Source organism: Centroberyx affinis, unplaced genomic scaffold (assembly GCF_046629955.1).
Source record: "Centroberyx affinis isolate AG114_WGS23_722 - 3 ecotype Tasmania unplaced genomic scaffold, CSIRO-AGI_Caff_v1 ptg002764l_1, whole genome shotgun sequence".
In the NCBI taxonomy this organism is placed as follows: domain Eukaryota; kingdom Metazoa; phylum Chordata; class Actinopteri; order Beryciformes; family Berycidae; genus Centroberyx; species Centroberyx affinis.
Window position 1 is genome coordinate 463,737 of NW_027280925.1, and position 25,365 is coordinate 489,101.

The 25,365-nt window shown below is 40.3% G+C and overlaps 1 protein-coding gene across 1 annotated transcript in view; it reads left to right on the forward strand.

Moving 5' to 3' along the window:
* Positions 1 to 25,365, forward strand: part of LOC139657817 (phospholipid-transporting ATPase ABCA1) — a 144,788-nt gene continuing 119,423 nt past the window's right edge. The window contains exons 1-9 of the mRNA XM_071535745.1: positions 1 to 66; positions 3,851 to 3,944; positions 4,707 to 4,848; positions 4,993 to 5,120; positions 6,918 to 7,045; positions 8,117 to 8,314; positions 13,135 to 13,221; positions 13,983 to 14,169; positions 24,053 to 24,192. Coding sequence (XP_071391846.1) covers positions 1 to 66; positions 3,851 to 3,944; positions 4,707 to 4,848; positions 4,993 to 5,120; positions 6,918 to 7,045; positions 8,117 to 8,314; positions 13,135 to 13,221; positions 13,983 to 14,169; positions 24,053 to 24,192 — 1,170 coding nt within the window. The remainder of the gene's footprint in view (positions 67 to 3,850; positions 3,945 to 4,706; positions 4,849 to 4,992; positions 5,121 to 6,917; positions 7,046 to 8,116; positions 8,315 to 13,134; positions 13,222 to 13,982; positions 14,170 to 24,052; positions 24,193 to 25,365) is intronic.

Here is a 25,365-nt window from a genome sequence, read left to right on the forward strand (position 1 = left end):
ATGGGTCTCCTGACGCAGTTCACTCTGCTCCTGTGGAAGAACTTCACTCTCCGGAAGAGACAAAAGGTACACTTGTGCCCGCCACCCCCTTTGCAAATCAACGTATATCTGCTAAAATTGGTCAGCAATGGAGGGAAAATGAGGGTATGGTCCCAGGGTTGTGTTATCAAGGGCAACTAAGTTATTCATGGGAGGGAAAGGTAATAGGAGGGATTTGCCACGAAAATTGTCTCGTATCGATGTAAGCCGCCTTTAACTCCCTCACTAGAGAGCGAGAACAATCTTACCTTAATGCCAACCAATTCAAAGTGTCACCTTCAATTTTTGGAGATCTATCTCTTGTGAATGTTATGTCACATTGCCTGTATTTTAGTCCTAACAAAGCCAGCCTTTGGCCTAATGGAACTGGATGGGGAGTGAGGGATGTTAAATGGTTTGTTTGAAGGGCAAATACTCTTTCTGGCTCTTCTTAACAACCGACTGTGTTGCAGCCAGTGGCATCCAAAGCTTTATTGATTGATTGCCATGTTCTCACAGCACTGTTATCAGGCAATTAAGCGTTATTTTAAGTGTTGTCTCTTCTGAGAATTATTTGATGCTCTTTTTTAGAGTTTTGATGTGTGTAACCTTAAACTGGAAGATGGACAAAATTGTTGAAAGTTTAACAAGCTGCAAATTCTCCCTTCTCAATACCACATGAGTTTGAATCAAGATTTTGCTACAAAGCGTTTGCTACCAGAATGTTAGTATTGACCATCGCCACCTGTGTTACTCACTGTATTGTAGCACTGCATAGCCCTTTGCCATGGCAGATTCCAGTAACCTGAGTCATTACCCCCTCACCTCACTATCACTATCACACCAGCCTACACACCATCACCTAATGATGTATGGTGGATATGATTGTCTGTGATGTCACAGACACCTACACTGGCTAAGAGATCACATGCAACAGGACTATAAGAAGGCCACCATGGGTCAGAATAGCATTTCAAGGGTCAGAAAGTTGTCATGGAATCTGTTCAGCCTACAAGGCAGTTTTGAGGCAGATACACTGAATGGCAGCGCAGTCTTTGATTTATACCCTTGCAGTAATGAAAGTAACATCCACCCACTTGTTTTGTCAGGGGATCAAGCACAGTAGAGCGCCTTGGTTACCAGAGTAGAACAAAAGATATCTTCACAAAAGTCAGCTTTCATCAAAGTTCTTACTTTGTTTTGGATAACTCAAGGCAAAGTCATTTGTAATTTCACAACCTGTGTCAGGGAAACATTCCCCTCGTTAATTTTATCAACCACCATAAAGAATGGGGAGCTATCCTTTTGTATCGGAAAGATTTCTGTAGCTAACTTTCCCCCTGAAAAGCATCAGAGGACAATGCTGATATTGTGCATGAAATGTAGGATATTTGGGCAGTGTCAACATGAAATATTGTTATTAGACAAAACCAGTGGGAGTTAGCAAGGACAATGGGGCTTCTGGAGGGCTTGTGGAGGTTAATGACCAATTATATGAATGCCTCACCAAGCATTTTAAGATTTTATAACAGGCATGAAACTGATTTTATGGTCCAGTATTTCACATAATTTCATAGGGGGAGATTATCTGTTCACAAAGACGCTGGTGTCCGACGGCAAATGCCTGGGGAGCCAGACATTGAGAAAGTCCCCATGATCTCTCTATTCCCTCTCCATTCCCTTTCTTTGGAATACATTATGATAATTCTCCCTCTCAGCAGAACTACATCCTCCCTGACACATACACTGGAGGGAATTAAAGGACTGAATTTCAAATTTTATCCAGTTTCTTTTAAATGTATGCAATGTGATTTTCTGTAATTTCCTGATCTGTGATTCATTGACAAAATCTACAACTGAAGATTTGGCCTAGGCCTATCCATCAAATCCAAATCCGTGTGTAGATGTCTCTAGCTATATAATGCACCAAACAAAATGTGCAATATTCATTATTCAATCCCCCCCCCTCAATAACCCCCCACTGTAGAAACTGTTGCATCACTTCACAAAGGAAGAACTTCATGAGGTTGCCATGGCACTGTAAAATAAAAAGCAATATGTGTTGTATATGTATTATTGAGTTTGCCTCACCTCCGCCTGCCCTTTAGATTAATTATGAAGTCAACAACCTCGGCAGAAGATGTTTTCTCGCATCATTTGTGCTCATGTACGTCTTCAGACACAGGGTCTGAGCATAAAATTGGACCATAGCGGGAGCTGTGGCTTGGCTGACTGGAGCCTTATATTTGATTTCTCTAAGCAGGTCACTCCACCAGAGATGTTGGCGAGATGAGCGTGCAGGCAGACCAGGTCAGCTGAGGTTGGCGGCAAGGGCTTTGGGAGGGGGTGTTGAGTGAGGGTGTGCCAAGAGACGCGTAAAAGCCTAGATGACGGAGGCAGCGGGGTGAAGAGTTGAGGCACGATGAGCTGCCGCATTGTAATATCTCCATGGAAGTCATCCGCTGTGTGCGCCTGTGGATATTTCATGCTGGTGAAAACACTTCACAGCAGGGTGGAATTACCTTTATGAAGTGAAATCTACTGCTGTACAAATCGTACTCTCTCGCCCTTCAGCTTTGTGCATGTTTCCTTGACTTGTGTCAAGGAAGAGAAACTGCACCGCTTTGGTGTTGCCTCAGTGACAGCAGCGATAGAAATAAGCATGTAGGTGAGTTTGGTGAAAGTGGAATCCTGCTTGAATTTTTCATCAAACCAAGATGGTCCAGAAATCTTTGAAATGTAGGGTCTAGAGGTATCACTCACTTTGCCGGAATATTCCTCAAGGACTAGTTGAAGAGAAAAAAGATAGAAACAGTAGTAAACAAGCGAAGTCTTTAGGTCTTCTATTTTGTGTTGTGTTGGTCTCTCTCTCCACCCGTTCCCTTGGGTTAAAATAAAAGCCTGGCATGTCACATGGGACAGGGCTTGCTAACAGGTATTGAAGTGGCTGTATTCAAGCAAGGAAGTGTTTGGCAAGCCACTCTTCATCCAGAAGGGGACTGAGTGTGGAGAGGAGGAGATAAGGAGAGTGTGATGGATTTGGCTTGGGGAGTCACCAACCGAACTTGCTGCCTCATCCCAGTAAATGTAATAGCAAGAGAAACAGCAAAACAGATATGCTATACGAGGGCTTGTGCATATACACTGTACACACACACACACACACACACACACACACACACACACACAGTCGTTTACAGTTATTCACTTTTCAGAGCCTTAACCAGTAATTTGAAAAGGAGATTCATACGTAACTGGTGATTTCACAAAATGTTGCATTTTAGAGTAATCCCTGTCAATGCTATGATATGTATCTGTACAACAAGTTTGATGGTTTTCAGGCAGAGTATTCTCAAAAAACGACATGACAGCACTCAAAAGCTTTGATCCAAAATGCCCATCAGAAGGATTTAGAAACCCCATAATTTACATTTTATTTTGTAGCCAGTTTTGTGGCTTTAAACGTTGTAGGTTAACTTGACATTTTATGTAAAACAAAAGACTTTCATTTGTCTGCCGATCATCCTCTTAAAGGAAGATTAACTGTGGGGTAAAGATATGAAAGTAGGGGTTATAATTCTCCAGGGAGTAACAAAAAATGACCTTCAGTTCCTGTTGGCATTTTGAAGGAATGTCCGCACATTCACATATCCACCCATTTTACTTTTACTACCTTCAGAGAGATTCTCTATGAATTTTAGCAGTGACATCATATCTGTGGGCCTGTGTTTAAGGAAAACAAACCAAAGTAAGCGGTGGCCATAATATGCTTTGAGGTTGAATTTCATAAACAAATCATTATGTCAACAACATCATTGCATCCTTTCTGCAGGTGCGCCTGGTAGTTGAGGTGGTATGGCCTCTCTTTCTCTTCTTCATCCTGGTGTGGGTGCGGTCCACCAATAAGCCAATTTACAAAGGCCAATGTAAGTCCAAGCACATACTGTCTATTTCTTTGCATCAACAGAAGACTGATTTATCCAGTATCACGAGGAAAGTAACAGTGATCCTTATTTGACTCCTAATTATCTTTGTTAAAGGTCCCATATTGATGTTTCTTTCCTCGCCCTTCTATTTGTAAGCATGTTGTCATTGTATCTAATAGCTGAGAAAATGTGAAATCTGAAACCCCTCCCTTTTTTACCATAGTTTCCTTATTTAAAAATCATGTGATTCTACAAGGTGTTTTAATTTGCAGCCCTTAGTAACATCACTACTCACAACTCTCATTTTCCAGCTTTTCTAGTCAGAGCCAAAAGCCCAATGAGGCGGCCAATTAGAGCAATGGTTCAATAGCATAAAATCTACTCCTGTTCTTTTCAGTGGAGGCACTGATTGGCTGGAACACACACTACAAAAGCTGGATTTAGGTGTTTTCTTTTGCTGTACACTACAACGGGGATGCCGTGTTAAATTGCTGTAAAAGAGTAAAATATGGGACCTTTAAACTCATTTTACTAACTTTCAAGACAGCTCTTCAAAAGTTTCATTTTGTTTCTGTAACAACTTTCAATTTGATACCTACAAAGCCATGTCGCAATGTCGAGACAAAATGATTGTGTAGCAGTAAGAACATAAAAAATACTCCACCTACCATTGTGACTCATCACTACCTCCATATATACCACCAATGGTGGTTTAGGCATCCAACTGGGTAGATGAATGAATTTTCTCCTCTGTTCCTCAAGGTCATTATCCAAATAAAGCCATGCCGTCGGCTGGTGTGCTGCCTTGGCTCCAGGGTATGATGTGTAACATTGACAATCCCTGTTTGAGCTCCCCAACGCCAGGAGAGACACCGGGTCAAGTCAACAACTTCAACAACTCCATGTATGTACTGCAATGTTTTTTTTTCTCCATTATCTAAGGATGAATGTCAATGATTTGTCAGTGAGTATTATTCAAGCAATATCTAAAACAGAAAACTTGCAGACATCACTGTACTTAATGTCTCTTTTCTCTTCCTATTAAAAGAATTTCTGGGATATTGATTGAGCTGCAGACTCTCCTGGTGAACAGATCCATTCTCAGCAAAACACAGCGGCTGGCGGATGACATAGACCAATGGGCTTCAATCCTTTCACTATCTAACCCTGTTAATGGTATAGACATTTAAATACGCCAACAGAAATACAGCTGTGTGCTTTACACCAATATGTTACATGTTGTCCAAGTGTCTTGAGCCATTGACCTTAAAATAACGACACTGGTCAGTAAGGATATTGTGATGAATATGTGGATATTTTGTTCCTGTCTTGTCACTATCAAAGAAGTTGCTGAAGAGCAACATGGGTCAAAGCACAAATTCTCATTTTTTTGTTGATCTTAAATTATTAAAGCTCTGTTGCCACTGAGTAATGGTTCAGAAATAATTGGTACAGTAGACATTCAGCCTCAGCAACAATCACTCTGCTATGTCTTTGTTAAGTACTCTTCATCAAGGAAAGTATCCCCTTCATGAGGATGACAAGTTAGAGGATTTGTTATTCTCCTTTATCCCTCAAAAACAATGGCGCGTGATTATTTATGTTGCAATTTGCCATGCAGTCTGACAGATCGTTTGTCTTGATAAGTTGCTGCTTTGCATTAGGCTCATTTAGCCTGATGATATTCAGATTTTCATACGGCACCTAATTTGCAAATAGGCAAAGGGGGGGCCTGCCGATTCAACAATCGGCTTGTGGACCATTTGCATTTTGGGGTCGCTGGCTTGTAATATACAAGATTAAATCCATCAAAGATCTAAGCCAGGGCATAATTAATGGGATTCGCCGTCTGAGGCAAGAGCACAAAAGGTCACTAACAAGAAATGGGGAGTGGAGTACTATCAAAGGACTAGGGTGACAAAGGTGATTGTGTTGTTCTGTTTTTTTTTTTACTAAAGGTTGATTAAAAGGCTCAGGTGGTCACTTCAATCAGAAAGGCAACAATGTTCAGGAAGAGCCCAGAGCATGTTCTGGTTCCCCATTCTCTTCCCCTGTTCATCCCTACTGATGGCACTGCAGTCATGAAGGGCATAATAATAAGATGGGTTTAGGAGGAGTTGTAATCATGTGAGTGGTGTATCGAATAGCATCATTAATTCCGGCCAGTATTGAACGATTGTTATTTTTATTTAACATTTATCTTAATTGAACCTTGAATAACCTAATACAAGTCACTTCCCGCTCTTATACTGATAATTGACTGACTTGCATGTATTACACTTGCAAAAGGGCTAATCTAATTTAATTACATAACCCCTTCATCATCTCAACTGCACATGTTGGAGTCCCAGAGAGTAGTTGAATAGATCTGTGACTGGGTGTGGGAGAAACAGTGGGATCACAGTCTTGCGAAGCCAGTCTGTCTGTCAGTTTAGAGGAGGCTTGCATTGAACAGTCGATTGGTTTTGAAGCTTGCTCTTTTAAATCATGACTATCTGTGGGCAACTAATCAGGAGAAAATGGCTGGTTAACAATCTGATACATGTTTAGCGACAAATTGTCTGCTCTCACTCACTCATGCAGCTCCAGTGTTCAACCCCTATTTGCACCAATGAAGGCTTTAATTGCAACATTCATCCAGAGAGTGTGATTTCAACTGTAATTTATCAGGGCTTTATTGCCACGTGCCACTCAACGCAGTGTGTGTAACAAAACAAAATAAAATTGCTGCACTTTTGCAATGTCATTTCTGCATGCTTGATTTTACATTTGTAAAATATTATATGTACACATGAAATGTAAAAGATTCCATGATTGCCAGCGATATACCCTCAGAGTTTTCAGCATTACACAGCTATTCAGCAACTACACAGCTACTTAAACACTGATATACTGTATTTCCTATTGTATGTGTTTTCAATTTCACTTCCAATTCTTCTACACTTGTTCTCACTCTCCACCTTCATGTTTAAGGTCAACCGGTGTCTCTGAGGAGCATTCTGGATGACAATGAAACATTCTCCACACATATGAGAGACAACTTGTCCGTTCCACCAACAGTGATCGAAAGCCTGATGACTGCAAAGATCCGCCTGAACCCAGTATGTATCATTGCACATGGTGGAAACTGCGAAAACCAGTCTCCATTCCAAGTTCTGATGAGTCCTGATTGGAATAACTTATGTTAGTGTTGAGGTGTAGCAAAACCATGCATTTCAGAGAGAGGAAAATTGACTATTGAGAAACTGTTTCCCAACTGCTTTGAAAGCAGATTTTCCAACTCTACCCATAAATAATGGATTCAAATCTGGCAACAAGATGTTCAAAAGACCACATCCAGCAAAAAGTGTGATTGAGCATTTCAAAATGCAGTATGTCCTGGCCTGTAGTGTACAGTATGAACTGCCTCTGGGACAACTTGCCTTGCCAGTTTTAATCAGGGCAATCTCTGGTATTGAGTTTACTTGACAAAAAAAGGCATTTGAAGCTGCATAGGTAATTTTGTGATGTGATGAGTGTCTTGTCTCTCAAATGTTCTCCATTGATGCTCTGATATGTACCAAGTAATATCAGATGATCTGCAAGAAGGCAATTATATTTGCCTCACATTAACAAGGATCCTCAAATAGAATGTGCACTGATTAAGAGATCTCTGCTGTACATGAGGCATCCTGGTGGCTCGGTGGACTGGAGTTCATACTGTACCATGTGCCTGCAATTTGTAAAGTCCCAGTGTGTTTTGTGTGCCTTTTCCATTTTCTGTCTTTCTCACATATCTCCTGTCTCAATTGGTCTCACTGCATACTGTAGAAATGCCATAAAAATTGTCTGTAATATGAGATATTCACTTCTGTGTGGATCTGCGTGTATGCATGTGTGTGTATGCCCATGTCATTTTTGTTTCTGTGAGTCTGACTGTAGGTGTACGTGTGTGTACATTGTTTTGTTTTTTTGTTTTTTTTTCAGGATGAGACTTGAGAAAAATAAGACTTAATTAAAAAGAAAAACAATGCGTAAATCAGACTTCCCGTCTGATTTAGGGTGCCATGTTTGCACAACAACGCAAAACACATCAATACCATCAAGGAACAGTGCTTAGATAAATAGAATATAGTCAAATGTAAAGGTGACTTGTTTGTCGACTTCTATCAGAGTTTGTATTTGTTTTTCAGATGAGCGGCATGCCAAGGCCAGACAAACTGAGGAGCATCCTGTGTGAGGGGACGAATCTAGATGAATATGTCCAATTTAGCAGCTTGGCTGACAAGGAGGCTTTTCAAAATGTTACTTGCTCCCTCAGTCCACAGCAGCTGATCAACACCCAGCAAGTTTTACTCAGAAATCTGGACACAAGGAAGGTGCTCTCCAAGGTAAGGTTGTGTTTTTGTCCCTTGTCCCCCACGCAGTGAAACTGGAGGTGGGGTGGGTAGTGTGTGGGGCTAGGTGGTTATATCTCTTATGGCATGACTGGTCTGATTTTGATGAAACTTGGGGGATGATGCATTTTGGCGCTGTGTTCTGGTGTTGAAAAAATCACATGACTTGGCCTGATGGGGACGCTATAAGTAAAGGTCAAAATGTCTAGCTTTGAAAGTCCCTAACACCGCAAGTCTGATTGACATGAGACTTGCTACATACATCCCGCTATCCTTATAAATTACATTGATTGGCCTAATGAGGGCGCTGTTATTAAAGGTCAGAATTTGAAACTCAAACATAATGTCTCAAACACCTCTGGTGCAATTTTGACAAAACTTGGAGGGACAATGCATTTTGGCACTGTGTTCTGGCATTTGAAAAAAATGGAGATGCTATAATTAAAGGTCTGATGGAGACGGTATAATTAAAGGTCAGAATTTCAAACTTTGAAAGGCCATAACTGCTACACCACCGGTCCGATTTTGATGAAACCGGGAGGGATGATGCATCTTGTTACTGATTGGCCCAAGGAGTGCATTCATGGAGGAGGACATGTTTACTTGTTCATTAGCCTTGTGTTAATCAGGAATGTTTATGTACGTTCTTTCATCAGTGATGTACTGTGTGGTGTGACTGTGTTTATCAGATCGTGTTTGGAATGGAAGTTGCTTCTAAGGAGGAGACATTCTTGACACTTAAATACTTGAAGTGGCAGAATGGCACTTATTGAACCTGCATGTACACACATTCTGAAATGCTTGAATAGCCTAGTTTGTGGCTTAAGTCCTTTGGCAGCCGAGGCTAAAGAGCGAGGTTGGAAAGCCATTGTATGCCATGTGGAAGTTTGGTACTGCAAATATGCACCCACATAAACTCCCAGTTCTCTCATTCGTGGTCAGGGCCAATAAAAGCAGCCACAAAGGCAGCTTCTGGAGAAGCCAAAAAATCAGTCAGTGGCTCTGGCTGAAAAGAAAGGCCACCAGCTGGAGTCCAAATTTGGGACCAAGGCCTACTTTTTGCTGCAATCTACTTTGCTGTACATTTTGCTGTTTTGATTGCATTACAGAGTCAACCTGGCAAGAAGCAATAGACTGGGACAACTATTGGATCCTAGGTATATAGCTATATTGTTTGTGATTCATGTATTTTTACTGAATAATGTTTACACACTAGTAACATTAGCATAGGGTAGCTAGTAAACTTTCCTGAGAAATGCATTTTTCAGAATAACATTCATTTTTAGTGCCAGCCACTGATCTTTTTTTTATTTTAGTAAGATAGCTATTTTGACATTTTTGTGGCCACATTACCATTATATGGCCATAAATGTTTGTTACACAAATGAAAAAAATAGCACAAACTTGGTTTGGAGACATTTCCCTTTGTTTCTCTGACTGTTTCTATAGATTGGTGACGTCACTAAAAAGCGACAGGGATGGATTCTAATTGAACAGTAGGCTACCACTTACAGCACACAGTGTGAGGTTACATGTAGCTTTAAGTGTTGGGTTAGAAATCATCCTCAGTCCCATTCAGTTTAAGCCTTCAAAATGACCATTGCCTTGTGTCATCTCCAGTGACTGTCAGAAATGCATGCAATCAGGTGGAAATTATTTGTTTATTAGAACCAATGTTTTCTTGGATTCATCTGAATCTCAGACTTCCCTTCGGGATGATGAAAGCCTGCACTTTTCTTTGAGTTTATTTTTGAGAGAAAATATATGGGACAGCAAATCCAATAAATAAGTGATAAGGCAGGAAGTTCGTAGGAGAGAGCATTTGAACAATTTAAGCCCACAGGCATTTTCAGACATTGAAAAGAAAGCCCAGACAAGATATGGGGAAAAAGCTCTTCAGCGCCTCAAGCAAATGGATGGAAAAGAACATCAAGCTCTCACATTTTAAGCTTGACGTTGCTGAATAACAGTGATAACAACAACAACATAAAGAAAAGGACAAGAAAAAAAGTCAGAGTTTATCACTGAGTTAGTGAGTGGCAGAGGGTAATTTAGACATCGCTTCCACAACTCTGTGTTTGGGTTTCTGGAAACGAATTTAGAACACAATACATGGAGAAGGCAGTAAACACAAAGCATTTGAATATATGCGGTGCTCAACTGAGGTCGTACAAATGTCAAAGTACATTTTTGTAGTCCCTCTAGGATAGTATAATCTCCTCTGCAATTTCATTGGTTCGTTAAATAATTTAACTCTTATTAAAATAAGTTTTTATCCCTTAAAATCTGTGTTTTAATTAATTTATTCCACAAAACAATTTTGCTTAATTTATGTTGTCTGAAAAAGCAATTAAGTGGTGGGTTCTTTCAGAGGCTTTATTGAAATGCAGTACTCATTACTGTACATTTTCCAAGGATCTGAGCCTCTCTAAACATTTGTGGCTTAGGTCTTCACAGTTCAATTACTATGCCATTCCTGTTAAATCATTTTTCCAATCAGTTTCCCTGATTACCAAAAGAAACACACACAAGCTATGGAAAACTCAATAATGATAGTTACGCATGGTAACTTTAGTTCTATGATCACAGGTGGAGCCCTCTAACAAGGATATGTTGGCTTAACCACTCATCTAATAGCCTCAGCGCACTGAAAATGTGCATGCACATGCTCAGCCAATCAGGGTGAGTCTATACAAACTTATGATGCTCTTCCCTATATATACCGAGCACACCTAAACTCTGTAACCACCTGTCTTCACTGACTCATGGAGCAGTGGGGTGACATGCTAGAGGGCTCTGCCTGTGATCATAGAACTACAGTTACCATGTAACTATCATTCTATTTCACCCACAACGTGATCTCATACAATTTTGTCAAATGAGCACTATGTCTGAAACACAGATTACGTGTGTGGACACAAATTATGTGAAGATTACATTCCTCCACCACAAATTGGACATGCCATTTTCAACGGTTATTACAACTAAAACAACTTAAGGTTTGGGTTAAGGTTAGGTAACTAAAACTACTTTGGTTAAAGTTAGGGCTAAGGTTTTGGTTAAGGTTACTCTCACCAGTAAACAACTGCGGTAGAAGGATAGTGCACACATATCACTCACTCTTTTAACTGCTGTCTTGGCCATGGTGCGTGACTGAGTGCGTCCACCCATGATCCACCCACCCATCTGATGCCCCGGGAGCATGGTCCCAGGGCATCAGTGAGAAACACAGTGGACGGTGTATGGTCTGCCTCATGGCAAAAACATCACCTCAACTCTCCTGAACAGAGTCCAAACCTGACTCACAATGTCAGGAGGCAATTTCCACTCATCTGACAGGGGACCGCCCCTTGACTTGAGGTAGGCTCCCGTGTTCTCCAGGCCTGAAATGTGAAGAGCCTTGAGAGGGCGGAAGATTTACCATGGCCCAGATCCAAAGGTTCTCTGCTGCCTTCAACAGAAGTACAGAACGTACTCCACCATGTCTGTTTATGAAGGCCACTGTGGTCCTGTTGTCCATCCTTACTAACATATCCTTCACACTTAGCACTGGGGCAAAATGTTGTAGGACTAACAGGACCGCCATTAGCTCCAGTAGGTTGATATGGCAGTTTTCCCCTGGAGGCCACAAACCAACTAGTGATCTTATGAGGCAAGTCGCCCCAGACCCTGTGCAGGCAGTGTCCGTGAACTCCGATCCATAGGAGGCTACTTACCCAACGGTGTCTCCTCCGCCAGGTATTGGGGGAATGTTCACCAGGTGCTGTTTGTGCTGTCTCGGGTTCAGGTGCAACTTGATAAACCACCTCTGCAGGCTCATATGAAGCCGCCCCAAATTTTCAGTGCGCTGAGGCAACTAGATGAGTGCTTAAGCCAATAGAGCCCTGACAGAGGGCCAAGCCTGTGTGAAATAGAACATAGCAAGTAAATACAGTGGAAAATGGAGTTGGAGTTTAACAAATGAACTTTGGTTGGTTGGTCTTGTGCCATGGGGTCCCCTTATATGCCTCCTAATGTGATAGAGTGCTAAAATCTCTCTGCCCATCAACTACTTAGTGATGATTTCAAGCTGTTTTGTTCAAATTTGTCTAAGAGAGATTCCCATGCTGCCTCACTCAGTCTCATCATGAAGTCTACTCTATGCACACTGAGGGTAAAACTGAACCTAAATTAATGTACTCAGCACTAAGCGGCCTGGCTATTGGCCAAGCTAAAGTGTTATTTCTGAATGGGTTTTTATTTGTTAAAATGTGTGTTTAAAAATTAGAGTGTAGTGTCGCCCAGCCCCCTGTCTCTTTCTCTCCTTCTCATTTTGAAATGACAGTGGTTGAAAGGGCATGCCATTGCTACCTAGAGCGGTAGGGTTTGTACTTCAGACTATCACTGTAGAACACTTTTGCAAGTTACACTTGTCATTTCAATGCTTTTGAAATTGTATTACTTTTATCATCAAATGCTAGTGAAGATAGGGATGATGCCAGAATGCATTAAGTTACAGATCACATTTTCTTTAGACCTTCAATGGTAAGGCTCACCTGGTGATTGAGATTTTACGCAGTCAGGTAATGAAGACATACATTTAAATAACATTTTCAGGCAAGGTGTGGACACGGGTGTGATCTCATTAATGATTTCAGAATCAAAACCCCAAAATAATGTTGAAATGACAAGTATAACTCTAGCCATTGACCATAATGATCAAGAATGTTTTGATTAGCAAAACAGTACTGTAAGCATAATTTACACATCTTTGTTTTTGCCATGCCTGTGGAAGCTGTTGTTCTGTAAACCAACTTTGCATACCCCCTCTTTAGCTACCTTCAGCTTTGGATCTGAATCCTGCAGACACAGCTGAACTACTGAGGAAAACCACTACAGATGCATTACCAGTGATTGAGGAGGTTAGTGTGGCTATTGTGTAGCATCCGAATCGATGTATATTGGACAGAAATACATTAGTTTACTCTGTACGTCAGTGGTCACACTAGGGCTGGGCAGTATGGACCAAAATTCATATCTCGGTATTTTTAGGCTGAATGGCGATACACGATATATATCTCGGTAGTCTCTACGAAGTGGGCTAAATGTTCAGTTGTAAGTAGGGCTGAGCGATATGGACAAAATCAAATATCACAATATTTTTGACCAAATACCTCGATATCGATATTGCAACAATATTGTAGGGATGACTATTGGTGCTTTCACAAAATATTTACACAATGAGATTTTTGATAAATAATCATCAGTAATGTGGATATAATGACTAAGTGGGTAAAGGCAAATAATAGAACAGCTAGAACAGTCTGGTAAGTTCAGAAAATGACATCACTTTACTGTAATGCAGCCTTTAAAACCAGGAAAAGACAACACTTATGCCATATCACGATATTACAATATCCAAAATCTAAGACGATATCTAGTCTCATATCATGATATCGATATAATATCGATATATTGCCCAGCCCTAGGTCACACCTATTATGTAACATTAGTAGTCACTGAAAATACAAAGTTTATGTGATTGCTAAAAAGTCTTAGGATGCCAAAAACAGATGTGCCATGATTATATTGTATAGGAGTCATCAAAGGAAGACCTGTCGGGCTGTTTTGTTTCAAGCTCTTTACATTGTTTAATTCTTCACACGCTCCTCTCTGTATCCAGATAACCAAATTGCAGAACTCCATGCTGTTCAAGGCTGCTGGCTTGTTGGATTTCCAAGAGGACATGATTGGCAGTATCAATATGCTGCTGTGTGGAAAGGAGTCTGACTTCAACTCCACCAATGTGACCCTGAGTTTACCCACCTATAGACAGACGGCTAACAACAAGTCAATCTCCAGCAATTCCAGTAAGCGGTCAACTCCATTTTAAAGCAAAGCCATCAAAGTGCTTTTCTTGAACGATCAACCACATTTTACACTCACAGTATACAATGTGTGAATCTGACACAAAAAGCAGATTGGTCACTCTATCTCTGTGTGCACTCCCATCATTGATTGTTTTTACGCTCCATCTCTGTCTGCATTCCTACCTTGTATAATCGCAGCACTTATTACTCAGACGAATAGATTATCATTTCATGAAAAGCAGCTTCTATATACTATAAACAAACACATCATGCAACTTTACTGTCTGCCTCTACTTCTGTCTGCTTGCTTTGACAATATAATGGTTTTCTCCCTTTCAATGTGATACATAAGTGCTTGGATATGTTTGGTTCGTTCTTGAAAACAGGGATGCAGAGAAAGTGTTGGAGTGTTCAAACACAGCACAAAATATCCATTTGTCAAGTCATTTGAGTCATACAATCTTATTTTTCTTACAATTAAAAATCTACTAATGGGATGAGTAAATTGCACTTGTTTCTAATGCAAATCTACTTGTTTCAAGATTATTTTCACGTGGCAGAGTTGGTCTGTGTCAGTTAGTCAGTCAAGAGATGCATAACTTCTCACGCAAGATTGTGCCCCAACTCCTGCAAGGCATGGTATTAAGTGGAGGGTATAGCCTTGCAGCAACTATTCCAAAAGCCAGTGGCTAAAGAAAACACCAAACAGGAAATGTTCATAAGGATTTCTTGATGGTGACAGCTGTTGTGGGCAAGTGAGTGTAAATGCTTTCATGTTTTGTTTTGGGTTTTTTTGGTTTTTTTCGTAGCCTGGATAGCTGTATTTAAAGAGATAGTCCATGGAGGTAGAAAGAGGAGTCTAAACAGGTATGCTAAGGGGGCAGGTGACAATTTAACTAGTTAGCTATGAATGTATGATTCTAATCACAAGCAAGAATAGCCAACACAACTACTTTCACTAATAGTCAATAATAGATACTCAGTGCAATACAACACATTTTCTTATAAAATTTCCTTTGATACAAACAATGCTGTAGCCCTATGCATTCACACTGTGAGCAATGGGGTGCTCTAAAATTGTGACTGAATGTGGGCAGTGTAAGAGGCTTGTAACACTGCATTATGTAATAACTTGACAAAATGTAATACATTTTCACTTCATTATGTAATAACACCCACATTTTGTAATAATCTGCCACATTTTGTAATACACAGCCTGAACGCAATATGTAGTAAATTTCCCCGCATTTTGTAATAAATTATTACATATTGCGGTGGTTATTACAAAATACGGGAGTTGCACTTTTTTTTGACGAAAATGTAATAATATGGTGCATTATGTAATAACCAACCAAAATGGATGTCTTCATTCATAAAAATCGTTATAACATTATAACAACAATGTTTATTTTATGCATTATAGCATAAAGCATATAGCATATAGCATAATCATACTGACTCAAAATTCATTTTAAAAAGATACTATTAGTTCAGTAGATTAGTAGTATCTTTCATTGGTCAAAACTACATTAAGTGTCACTGTATTCCTTAGCTTAATAGAAACTGTACTTGAGGGTTCATGGAGACATAGAAACTGCACAACACTGAGTGTTATACTGATACAAACATCTAAGTACTGGTACACACAAATGTCAGGAGACACACATACACACACACATCTCTGCCATTAAGAAATCCGGATTATGCAAATTTTATACAGAAAAGGAGACAAAAAATGGTTGCACAACAAAAGACCAATATGGAACAGTAAATTACTTCAAATTCTTTATTCTCTCAATGCCCAATTACGGTATGTTTAGGCAAAGAACATGTACCATACTGTAGTGGTCAACAACACTATTTTCTAATATACAAACAATTCAGTTTTAACTTGCAAAAACTACTTCTCAAGTAGCCACGATAGAAAGAACTTTTCCGTGCAAAACACAAGAGATAATACTATCTCTTCCAAAAAATGTCCTTGATTTTAAATTGACGATAGCCCACATACTTAAGCAGGACCCAGGCCTTCATCCACTTGCTATTTTTGCTGAATTGGTCCCTTAGTCTCATTGCAAGACCACTACCGCATCCAGCAGATTTGTAGAGCCTTATCATACTAATGACACTGTCATTGTCATAATCCAAGTCAAGGCTTTCAGCTAAAGATTCCCTGAGGTATATTTAAGGATGTATGTATATGTAATAATTTATTACAAAATGCGGGGAAATTTATTACATATTGCGTTCAAGCTGTGTATTACAAAATGCGGCAGATTATTACAAAATGCAGGGAAATTTATTACATATTGCGTTCAAGCTGTGTATTACAAAATGCGGCAGATTATTACAAAATGCGGGTGTTATTACATAATGAAGTGCAAATTTATTACATTTTGTTGTGTTATTACATAATGCGTTGTTACAAGGCTCCAATTGCATCTATGTAATGGCCTTGTGCAGTTTTAACAGGCAAATCATATATTTTTTGGTGCTTTGGTATTACCTGTCATTATGGCGTTGTTATAACAAGTTAGTCTAGCTGATGTTGGCTGCTTGGGTAATCCTCCCATTTGCTCCGACGATTTTTGCCCAGTCTCCCTCCCCTTGTGCTCTGCACTGTGTGTTACCTCTTTCAAAATCCCCCTACAATACGCAACAACAACAACGAAGTGAGCCATCCGGCTGGCAGCAGATCGCTATAAAATATAGGAATAGATTGTGTTTGCTTCTTTTGTCTTTTTTGTGGAGAAGTCTCCATTGCTGACTTGCCTGCACACTACCATCAGTACGGGTCAGGGCTCTTCTCAGGTGTCCATGCTGCTTCCACACCATTTCCTCTTGACACTCCTTTGGAAGGGCGCTGTCACTGTGACATGGGCTCAGCGCCACCCACGACAATAGTGACAATAGTGAGCTAAGCGAGACTAATAAGTTAACTTAGATTGCTGGCATAATCAAAAATAAACAGAAGAAAATTCAATAAAATTCCCTCGCTCACTATTGATCCCAGCAATGGATGCAGGCGTTCTCCAAGCATCCTTTTTTAGATGTGTATTTCTGTAGTCTTTCAAATAGAAGTTGGAGAAAAATAAAAGGTGTTGTATATTAAATTATTCAAACTTTACCTTGCACATACACACATTTTACCTTTGCCATAAAATGCAGGAGACAACATGTTTGACAAAATGCAGGAGACAACATGCACTCTCAGAAGCAGACTACCTCACACCTCATTGCAACATTCACCTTGTTGAGGAAGTAATGGAAATGTATCTAAATTAAGTGAACATATAGGAATGTTGCTTAGAATAAGTACTTTTCCATTTCCACCTCAACAACCTCAAACACAAGGTGATTTTGTTACTACAGATAAAGACTTAGAAAACTTACCTTTGTAGTTTTACAATGCTGATAAAAGCACTATATATTATATATTTGGAAATGTGGATGTTTAATCTTCATTTCAAAACTATTGACAGATAAAGATTTAACAAATATAACAAATACCACTGAAGAATTATACCTTTCAATCATTTATTCAACAAAAATCAACAGAAATGCAGCTTCTTTATGTGGAAAAAAAATAAGTACACCACTAGCTTCAGCTTGTCTTGCCACCTTTGGTAGAAATAACTTTCTTGTAACTGTCTATCAGTCTCTTGCATCAGCTGGGAGGAATTTTGCCCACTCTTCTTTGCAGAACTACTTCAATTGTGTGATGTTTGAGGGCTTTCTTGCCTGCATGGCCCACTTCAACTCCCCCCATAGCATTTCTATGGTTTTGTGGTCTGGGCGTTGATTGAGCCATTCAATAGACCCTCATTTCTTCTTTTAAGCTTTTCTTTTGTGGATTTGCTTGAGTGTTTTAGATTATCACCCGGTTGCAATAACCATTTTCTCAGTTCAGTTTCAGCTTTTATGACAGATGGCGTCACATTCTCCTCAGGTATTCTCTGGTACTATGTGTGAATTCATGGTTGGCTCACTGATGGCAAGCTGGCCGGGCCCTGAGGCAGCAAAGCAGCCCCAAACCATAATGACCCGGCCGCCATGCTTTGCAGCTGGTATAAGGTTTTTCTGTTCAAAGGCAGTGTTTTGTTTTTGCCAAACCCTGACGTCTGGCATCGTGGCCAAGCAACTCCACCTTTGACTCGTCTGTCCAAAGCACGTTGTTCCAGTAGTCTTGTTCTCCACCCAGGTGTCTGGCAAACTTCAATTGTACATTTCTATTCCTTTTTGAGAGCAGAGGCTTCTTCCTTCCTGACCTCCCATGTATGCCAAGTTTGTACGGACTCTGTCTGACAGTTGACTCATGCACTTTGACATTGATTGTGGAAAGCGATGCCTTTAGATCCCTTGATGTTACCCTGGGGTTCTTAGAGACTTCCCTGAGCATCTTGCAGTCAGCTCTTGGGCTGAATTTGGTGGGACAGCCTGTCCTACAGCGATTGCCAGTGGTCTGGAATTTTCTCCTTTTGTAGATTATCTGTCAGACAGTGCAATGATTGACTTTAAATTGTTTGGAAATGGATCTGTAAGCCCTCCAAGAATCATAGGCATCAACAATCTGTCTTCTGAGGGCCTCAGAGGGGTCTTTTGACCTTGGCATGATGTCTTATCATCATTTAATGTTTATTTATTTATTAATGTAGGGGTGTACTAACATTTTCCACACAAGGAAATTGCATTTCAGATTTTAAGACTGAAGACTTAAGACCGAATATTAGACTTAATGACGTTGATGAATGATGTTCAGACGGACATTTTAAGCAGTGAACCCAATGCACTGAAAAGCAAGGGGGCTCTAGAGAAGGTGTTTGTCCAAAAAGATGATTTGCACATACATACATCTCATTGGTGCAACATTTTTGATTTTCAGTGTAGGTCCACCCATATCATTACTGCTCTACAAAGATGTTATTACAGAAAGAGGGACAACATTTCAATCTGAAGAGGTCTACCTGACAAAGACTTCATCAGAATGACCTGTTTGGGCCGAAATATTATTTGTCTCTCTCTATAAACATTGTGGTGCAGTAATTCTGTGTGGGGGCCTACTTTGAAAATCAATGAATGTATTTGTCCCATGACATTGCTGAGCATTAGATCTTCATTGCAACTTCTTGCAGCCACATGCTAATTAGAGGCCATGCTTTCCTGTTTCATTAAATGCCTGTTCTTTGGAGAAAACTGCACAAAATGAGATTTTAATAAGAAGCCTCTTTTCCCTGGGAATAAAGTTACACTCTAAAGTGGAATTGCATGCTGGTGCCACTGCAAATTAGCAAAAACATTGTGCCATCCATACGAAATGAGCACTAACATCTCTGTAAGCATGCTAATAGCTTTTTTGGATTTGCCGTGGCTTTTTATTTTTCAGGTCTATGTACAGTTAAATGAATATGGAATATACAGTGTGTCTGCGTAATTGCCAATTACATCTCGTTTGTAAGTGTTTAAGTACACTCAAAGGAATAGTGAAATAGCAATAATAAAGGCTAACACAGAGGTTTTGTAAACGACTCAGTATTCTCTTCCCAATTAATCCCTGACAGCAATGGAGACCCTCTAACAGAGCCATTATACAGAATAGTTGGGGTTGTAACTGTTACTGTAAACAGTAATTTTAGTTTGTTACCTTTTTCAAAATTTTCCCAGCACAAAAGTAGGAGGTAAAGGAGGATGGCATGCCTCTGCAGGGTACGAGAGTAACACACCAATATTTATACACTTTTTAGCAGAAAATTGCGCAAAGGAATGAGAAAAGGGAAATGTTTGCTAGGGCGTGTTTTGAATGCAACATTGATGCTCTTATTCATATGGTTCATTTTTGAAGTTTCTGATTTCCTTGTGTTGTTATCATGGACATAAATTGTCTGGTTCGCTATTTGAATGTCTGGGCTCCCTATTACTCTGTAAACAGAAATAGGTCGGCTGTTGTAAGCAAACACAATTGAAGCTAATAATAGCAATAGCTACTGAAGTATTGGTTAGACTCAACCTGCTACAATATCCAAAGTGAAGGTCTAGTTGCAGCTAAACGTCTTGATTCAAATGTGGCCCTGTGGCAATCATCAGCCATTCAAATATCTTCTATTGAATTCTATTAAGTTATTATATTGATCTGTCAGAGCAACCTTCCCGCTTTCATTTGGCATTTTTCTTTTTTCATTGCCATTGCTCATAATATTTTCCAGTCATCTCAAGGCTCATGGTGTCATCCAAAGACCTAGATATTGATTATTTGCCTATGGGTGGTTCTTTGAATATGAGTAATTGGCACTCTTTTTTTTCTAGTTATAAGCACATGCCTGTGATACATTGGAGCCACCAAAGGTGCAATATGTTTGTGTCTTACATGTCAGTTGTTGGAGGTGAGAGAGGCTTGTCTTACACTACTGAATGCCAAAGAGGCCTATCTCTGTCTCTTGTGAGAGAGCGACTTTAATGACATTTATTCAAGCTTATTTGACTTTCACTTTGAATGTTGTGAGTAAGACAGCGCTTGATTTGTAGTGCTGGCAAGAAGTAAGTGCAGTCTTGATTGATGCATGAGGTAGTTCGATTCAGATTGGCATGTCACATTCGGTGTGCAAGTTTACTCTATGTTTCTGCATGTATGTCTGAGTGTGTGCATGTGTGCACGTGCTTGTGTGTCTCTGTGATTGTGCCTCTGCCTATATGTGCTGTACATATCCTTTTTTGTGTGTGTGTATGTGCATGTGTGAGAGACTGTGTGTATCAGCGTGTGTAGTGTGTCGATAGCACTGTAGTGCTGAGTTGAGCCCATCTCCAGGGTACAACTCAAATTGATTAAATTTGCCAGGTAAGATGAGGGGCTGACTTGAGGCTCCAAGCAATTACTTGACTGTGGCAATACCTGGTGTAAAGTACGGATTCCCCAGTACTTTGTTACTGCCATTGTGTGATGAAATGTACATCTATTGTCAAAATGAACTATAATGTATCACAGCTCAGGAGAACGCATATAACTTTGTGCTTCCTCCAGCACACAAAAATGTGAAAAATTGACATCCTTTCCACTAAGAAAGCATATCTAACTTCAGTGTGTTATGCATTTTTCTCTGTATTCATGTGGCTTTGTTGTAGTGTAGAAAACACATATCAGAGCAAGTTTTGGATTTATTCTTTGACTGCTGACGTTGTCCCCCAATCTACAGCACGTCAATCCATTCAAATTCATTGTAAATGTCAAAATACGCGTTAAAGTGTAATATAAAATAAGGGAAGATGAAACTTGAATCATCCCCAAGGTGAAATGGTTCACGGCAGCAGCAAATAATATCAGGACACAGCAAAGACAGATATAATTTAAATGAGAATGAAGCAGAGGAGGGTCATATAAACACACTGGGTGGCACGGCGGCTCAGTGATTGGCACTGTTAACAAAGTCCCAGGTTGGATTCCTGGCCTCGGCCCATTTTGTTTGTTATGAGTTTTTATTTTCTCCCTGTGTTGGCGTTGGTTTCCTCCGGGTGCTCCGGCTTCCTCCCACATTCCAAACACATGCAAGTCAGGTGGATTGGGGACTCTAAATCGCCCATAGGTGTGAATGGGAGTGTGAGTGTGATTGTCTGTGTATCTGTGTTGGCCCTGTGATTGACTGGTGACCTGTCCAGGATATTCCCTGCCTTCCGCCCAATGCAGTTTCTTAATCCTGCCTCTCTCCACCTTGGTACACCGCAGAGAACAGTACGCTGGCCTCTGCTGCATAGTTTGAAACACCTTAGCCTCCTCAAGGTGATCAGTCTACTCTGCCCTTTGTGGTACAATGCCTCAGAGTTGTTGGATCAGATATCCACTACCAGCTCCTCTGTCTTACTGTCTTACATAATATATATATATATGTGTATGTGTATATATATATATATATATTTTTTTTTAAAGACATTTCAGTCAGGAACACTTTAGTCATTAATCACAAGATAAAACCATTAATTGCAACTAATGGTAATACAGTTATGATTGGCGGATATGGCCCTGCTCTAGCAGCACCCTGCTTACCCAGCATGCATGCTGAAGGTATAGCAGGGGCGCCATGCAAATCCCCCCATGGGAGAATACAGAGCAGAGCCAGAGCAGCAACACTCAGCAGCGTTGACACTTAAGAGCCACCGTGGGCTGGACTGCATAGACTACAACAGGTGGAGGCTGGGAAGATGGAGGTAAAGCTTTACCAAGCAGCAGAGTGTGCAGCAGTTGTGAAGCAGGAATCAGTGTAGGAGGAGGCCATTTAAATAGACCGCCTTGTTATGAGAATGGATTATGATTGGTGTGTGTGACGATCAGCTGGTAGATGACTAGCAACGCGTGACGTCTGTGTCCTGCCTGAATTAACGCGATGCTTCATTTCTGAAAAGTTTACAACTATGAGATGAACTCATTTTCCAAGAGACCCACTAATGATATCAATCCATTGAGCAGAGAGCTACTGAGCTGTGTGTCACACACATTTCCTGTCTTCAAGTGTTGTGATTACAGGAAGTGGCATCTGTGCAGTCTGTGGAGGGAACAGCTGGCCAGACTCAGACTAAGGGGTGGCCATTAGCTCTCGGCACACAGACCTCCCAGGAGCACCTGCGAAAGATGGCCAGCGGGCAGAAAGGCTAACATTTAATTGCACTGAAAATGGCCACTAAAATCTCCCTGATGGGAGAAATAGATGCCCTGGTGAGATGAGAAGAAGTGGAGGACGGAGGTTTCGTTAAGGTCATGACAGGGAAAAACGTAAAAAGTGTTGGTAAAAGCAGACACAAAAAAACAGGGAAAACGGAGCTATCAGAGGATAAAAAGGACAGTTAGGAACAGATCGAAAAGACAGACGGTCATATTGACTGGTGGACTATTCACCGAAAAACATGAAACTATTTGATCAACTGTCTGATGATTTGCTGCACTACAGGAGTCACATAATATCAGTTAGAACAGCGCAGGCACTGAGCAATAAGCACAAATATCCAAGGTTTCTGCCAACTCCAGGCTCCATCCCTTGCAGTGCAGGTCCTCATGTAACCTACGCAGCACTCTCCCAACCTGGCAATATTCACGTTGGCAGATAGGTTAAATTAGTAATGATCCTACTGCTGCTGAGCATATTGACTTATATTTTTTTCTTTGCTCCATAGAACATTTTTATTATTTACTCGGGGCTGAGCTCTTGGCTTATCTTTTCCTCTCTCTAACTTTTTTTGTTGTTAGCCACAAGTTAAAGTAATAATCCATAACTTTTTCACAAAAATAAATGTCCCATTTTGCTTCTCTGTTTTGCTTGATACTATACAATAGTGATTAAAGCTATACCCAGTTCATGAAAGCTCTTTTATTTGGTAAACACTCAGTCTTTCCCTGGAAAAATTTGACGGAAGCAGCAACAGCAGTTTGTTTGGAATAAATAGAAAAAGACCTGGGTAGTTAGCTTGAGCAGCGTTAGCCACCATGACTGAACAAGTAAAAGACCTGTTACCTACAGAAGCTGAAACTTCACCAACAGAAAATCCAATTAAAGAGAAGCAGATTCATTGCTCAGAGGAAGGCAAGTGTGCTAAAAAAGGAAAGCAAAACTAGAGTTTTGCGACAATTTGTTTCCAAGATGAAAAGTACACAAAGATGAGAAAGGACTGGGGAGAGATGCAGATGTGTCTCTTTCTCTTTTGGACTGGCAGATTTTCGATCGTTTCTCGTTATGCAGTAAATTGCATACAGCTGAATCTGCTCACTTCTCCCCTTTCCCCCTGTCCAAAAAAAGGGTATATGCATGCAAGATAAGGAAATCAGAGATATTTTTTTGATCTTGTCTTGTCCTGTCTTCCATTCTCTTCTCTTCTCCTCTCTTCTCTTCTCTTCTCTTCTCGTCTCCAGGTGCCTTTTGTCAGACACTCATCGACACCCTGGAGGGCACACCTGGTCTGCGCTACATTTGGAGCACCTTCAGACCCTTACTGCAAGGGAAGGTCCTCTACACACCTGATACAGCTGCTGCTCGACTCATGGTGAAAGAGGTAAAGTCCATGGAAAAATAAGTATACACCACACACATACACACACACACATATTTACAGAGACCCCACTGAGCAATTTTACGTTGAGTAGCCGTTTAAAAGACGTCTAAATGGTTATAGATGTCTAGGTTAAAATAACGCTAGGGTTTAGACTTAAACTACGTCTTCTGGGGTATATGACAAAAATAAAGCGCTATCTTGTACATATGGACCTCTCTGGACTTGGCTGTTTATGCATTATTTAAATGTAATAATTTATTTACTGCTTGGTCTACGGGGCTGTAGCCACACAACCAGTCAAATGTTTGGACATACCTGATTGAATGCACTATGATTTTTATTTTTTTCATCATCTAAAAGCCATTTTGATCTAAAGGCTTTCGCTTAAATGCTTGAAATTAGTTTTGTAGACAAATATAAATGGTGAAGTTGATGCCTATGTATGAATTTCTTTCCAAAGCCTTTGCCTTTCCATCAAGGCAAAGGGCGGCTACTTTGGTCACTGCATAATTCCATTTGTGTTATTTCATAGTTTTGATATCTTTACTATTATTCTAAAATGTGAACAATAATGCAAATAAAGAAAAATGTGTGTCCAAACTTTTGACTGGTAGTGTACATAACCAAAAAGATCCTGGGCCATATGAGAGCTAAAGCAAATATGCAATGTTGAAATGAGAAATAGTGCTCAGTGGGTACATGCATCTGTCTCGAAAGAAGCATCTGAATACTTTGCTCATAACTGTGTAGGTATTATAGTTGTTTGTGAAAGCTGTCAAACCTTAAAAACAACATTATTTAATTCATTAGTGTTATATTATTGTATCTAATTGAGTAGTCAATGCGCACAAGATCGGTCCAATTATAAGTGTGAGGAGGCCTCCACATTATCGTCCCCGGGACCAAACACAGAGTGAGCCCCTTTCCCTGTAAAAAACAAAAAGATCAAAAAGCTAGTGAGGAGGCTCCTTCGTGGGAGGTGGAGAAAGTAATGCATTTTTCATGACATTTCTCCAAGATATTAACATCATTTTGATAACTGCATAAGCAAAACAAACAACAGGCAAGCAGTGGGGATTTTGCAACGAGAATATTGAGTGGGGATAATGAGTGTGAGCGAAATCTGCCGACTTCACAGCGAGCGGCTCGGTCTTTGCGCAGGAGGCCCTTTTC